We start from the raw sequence: 2,539 nt of genomic DNA, 5'->3' as shown, positions 1-2,539 counted from the left end.
CGGTTCCCCCATAACAACGGCCACTTCCGGTCCATCCAAGCCGTTGGCTAGCCGCTTGCCATCCAGCTGCGAGTACTCCTGTGGGAGCCATCATGGCTTACCGTTGGAAGGCTCCGAGGAGGCGGATGGTATCTCCGCCTCCGCTGCTGCCCATCCTCCTGCTGCCTGGTCCGCTGTTTTCCTACCCGAGAGACCTGCCGGATGATGGTGACAGCGCCCGCCGTGATGCCCGCAGAGGCCGTGAAGGTGAGCCGCCATTACCACGGCGAGTGCGAGGCCGCGGTCAACAGCCCCGCCGCTCTGGAGGTCCACGAGTCCTTCCAGTGCCTGGCCAGGGCCTGCGCCCTTCACCACCACCACGACGTGGCCTTGAAGCTCGTCGCCCACTTCCTCCTGCTCCTCTCCCACGAGCACAGCAAGAGGGCCAAGAGCCTGATGTTCCTGCTGAACCGGCATGGCAGCCGGTTCTCCTTCCTCGACATCAGGATGCCCAAGACCCAAGAGTGGGAGAGCAGCCTCCAAGCCATGCAGGACACCCTGCACCTGGAGAAGAGCGTCAGCCAGAGCCTGCTCGACCTGCACCACCTGGCCACCGACAGCAGCAACGCCCATCTGTGCCACTTCCTAGAGATGTGCCACCTGGACCAGCAGCTCGAGTTCATCGAAGAGCTAGGAGACCATCTCACCAGCGTGCGCAAGTTGAGGTCCTTGGAAGGCGGTCTGGTGGAGTACGTCTTTGACAAGCTTACCCTGAGCAACGGTGACAAGGAGGACTGATTCTGGACTGGACTTTCCCCTAAGTCATGGGTGACTGCCCAAGGTCACCCTGCCTGCCACGCAGATGGCAGTATTGCCCACGTTTTTTCTTCCAGTTTTGCCAGTCCTTCCAATAAGATTTTCCCTTCTTCAAATAAACTTACTAGTTGATGCAAAAATAAAGGTCTCTCTTTTATTCATGTATGCAGATCTCTAATTTAAGTTTTAAACAGGTATCCAGGAGAATCTCCACCCAACCACGCCCCATCCATGTGCAGTTCAGGATCTCTACAGAGGGAGGGAGGTCTTACATGGGTCCTTGGAAAATACAAAATCAGTCTTCCCCTTATAAACAATGTATATGTGGGGAGGGGGAGGTAAGGTGGTTGGTCTTGGGCTCTAGGGTTGGTGGGTGGTGTTTGTAGGTGCTTATGTATGGTAAAGATAGAATATGGTTCAGAACTCATCACAGTAGTTGCCTCTGGGGAAGAAGTGAAGGGAATGGGCAGAGATTAAAAGAAAGGGGATTGGAACTTGAGGCAGGTGGTATGGGTTCCATCTCTGGTCAGGGAATTCCCACAAGCGGTGTGGCCAAAAAAAAAAAAAAAAAATCTTCAGCATTAAGTGATGTATTTCAGTTCAGTAAGATGCACACATCTTAATGTTTGTTGATTCTTAGTAGCAAGCTGGGGTCTTGGAAGGCAGCATGGCAGAGACTGTCATTAACAAGCTAACCCTGAGTGACAGTGATAATGAGTAATAAGCCTCCAGCTTTCTTCCCTATAGTCAAGGGGCTGATCAACAAAAATAATAATAATGGCACTCTGCAGGTCCAAGTCCTCTTATGTACATTCTTATATTTTTGTATTTATATTTTTAATATATATTTTATATTCTTATATTTTTATAAGAATCTTAAGAAATAAGAAGGACAGGGATGTCCCTGGTGGTCCAGTGGCTAAGACTCTGTGCTCCCAATTCAGGGGACCTGGGTTCAATCCCTGGTCAGGGAACTAGATCCCACAGGTCACAACTAAAGATCCCAAGTGTCAAAATGAAGATGGAAGATCCTGTGTGTCACAACTAAGACCTAGCACAGCCAAATAAATACATTTAAAGAAAAGAAAGATGAAGGATATGCATTATCAGTGAGAAAAAGGGAGGCCACACGGATAAGAAAGTTGTGGAATGTGGACATGAACATAGATCTTCTAATGCCATGCTTTTTTTTTTTTTTTTTTGTTACCTCACAGGTATATCAATGGGTTAAGAATAATGGGTGAGCAGACTGGGAATCCAGCCAGATAAGAAGGCTGGGAAGGGAGGGAAAATCCCCTCATGAAGACAGCCCTGATCACTGCAGTCTCAACTCTAATTACAGGGGTGCCTTCCAGCCTAGGACGGGGATGGCTGCCACATGTCAGCCAAAATCCTTCTCAGAGGGAACATTTATTCAAAAGCAGCCACCAAATGTGTCAGAGGTAGCAGGGCACCTCACTGGAAGGCAGTCAACACCCACACACCAGAATCCCTCAGTTCAGGCTCTCTCACTGCTCCTCACAGGCAGAAGCACTACTACCTGAGTTGGCTCTGAACACCTGGAAAGACCTTGGGAGTGGAAATGCCCAGAGACTGTATCTCTTCCTGAGTGGTTTCCCTTCGGGCATGAAAGCTGTGTATGGGGGAGGTGGTGGCAAAACACACATGTTCTATCTGCAAATTCAGCTCCTCTGGACAGAGAAACTCTGTTTTTGCTCTGTATGGGGTACTGTAATTTATCTAC

At 49.5% G+C, this 2,539-nt stretch overlaps 1 protein-coding gene across 1 annotated transcript; it reads left to right on the top strand.

Moving 5' to 3' along the window:
• The first annotated feature begins 204 nt into the window (after window positions 1–204).
• Window positions 205–777, top strand: LOC133052853 (ferritin heavy chain-like). The gene has a single exon (XM_061137682.1). It carries the CDS (start codon window positions 205–207, stop codon window positions 775–777), a length of 573 nt encoding a protein of 190 aa, XP_060993665.1.
• Window positions 778–2,539: the final 1,762 nt, after the last annotated feature.

This window comes from Dama dama, chromosome X (genome assembly GCF_033118175.1).
Source record: "Dama dama isolate Ldn47 chromosome X, ASM3311817v1, whole genome shotgun sequence".
Lineage (NCBI taxonomy): Eukaryota > Metazoa > Chordata > Mammalia > Artiodactyla > Cervidae > Dama > Dama dama.
Note: the sequence above shows the minus strand (reverse complement) of the source record. Positions and strands in the feature narration are given on the sequence as shown.

Coding starts and splice junctions, on each gene's coding strand:
- LOC133052853 (XM_061137682.1), top strand. CDS start 205: ATGGTGACAGCGCCCGCCGTGATGCCCGCAGAGGCCGTGAAGGTGAGC.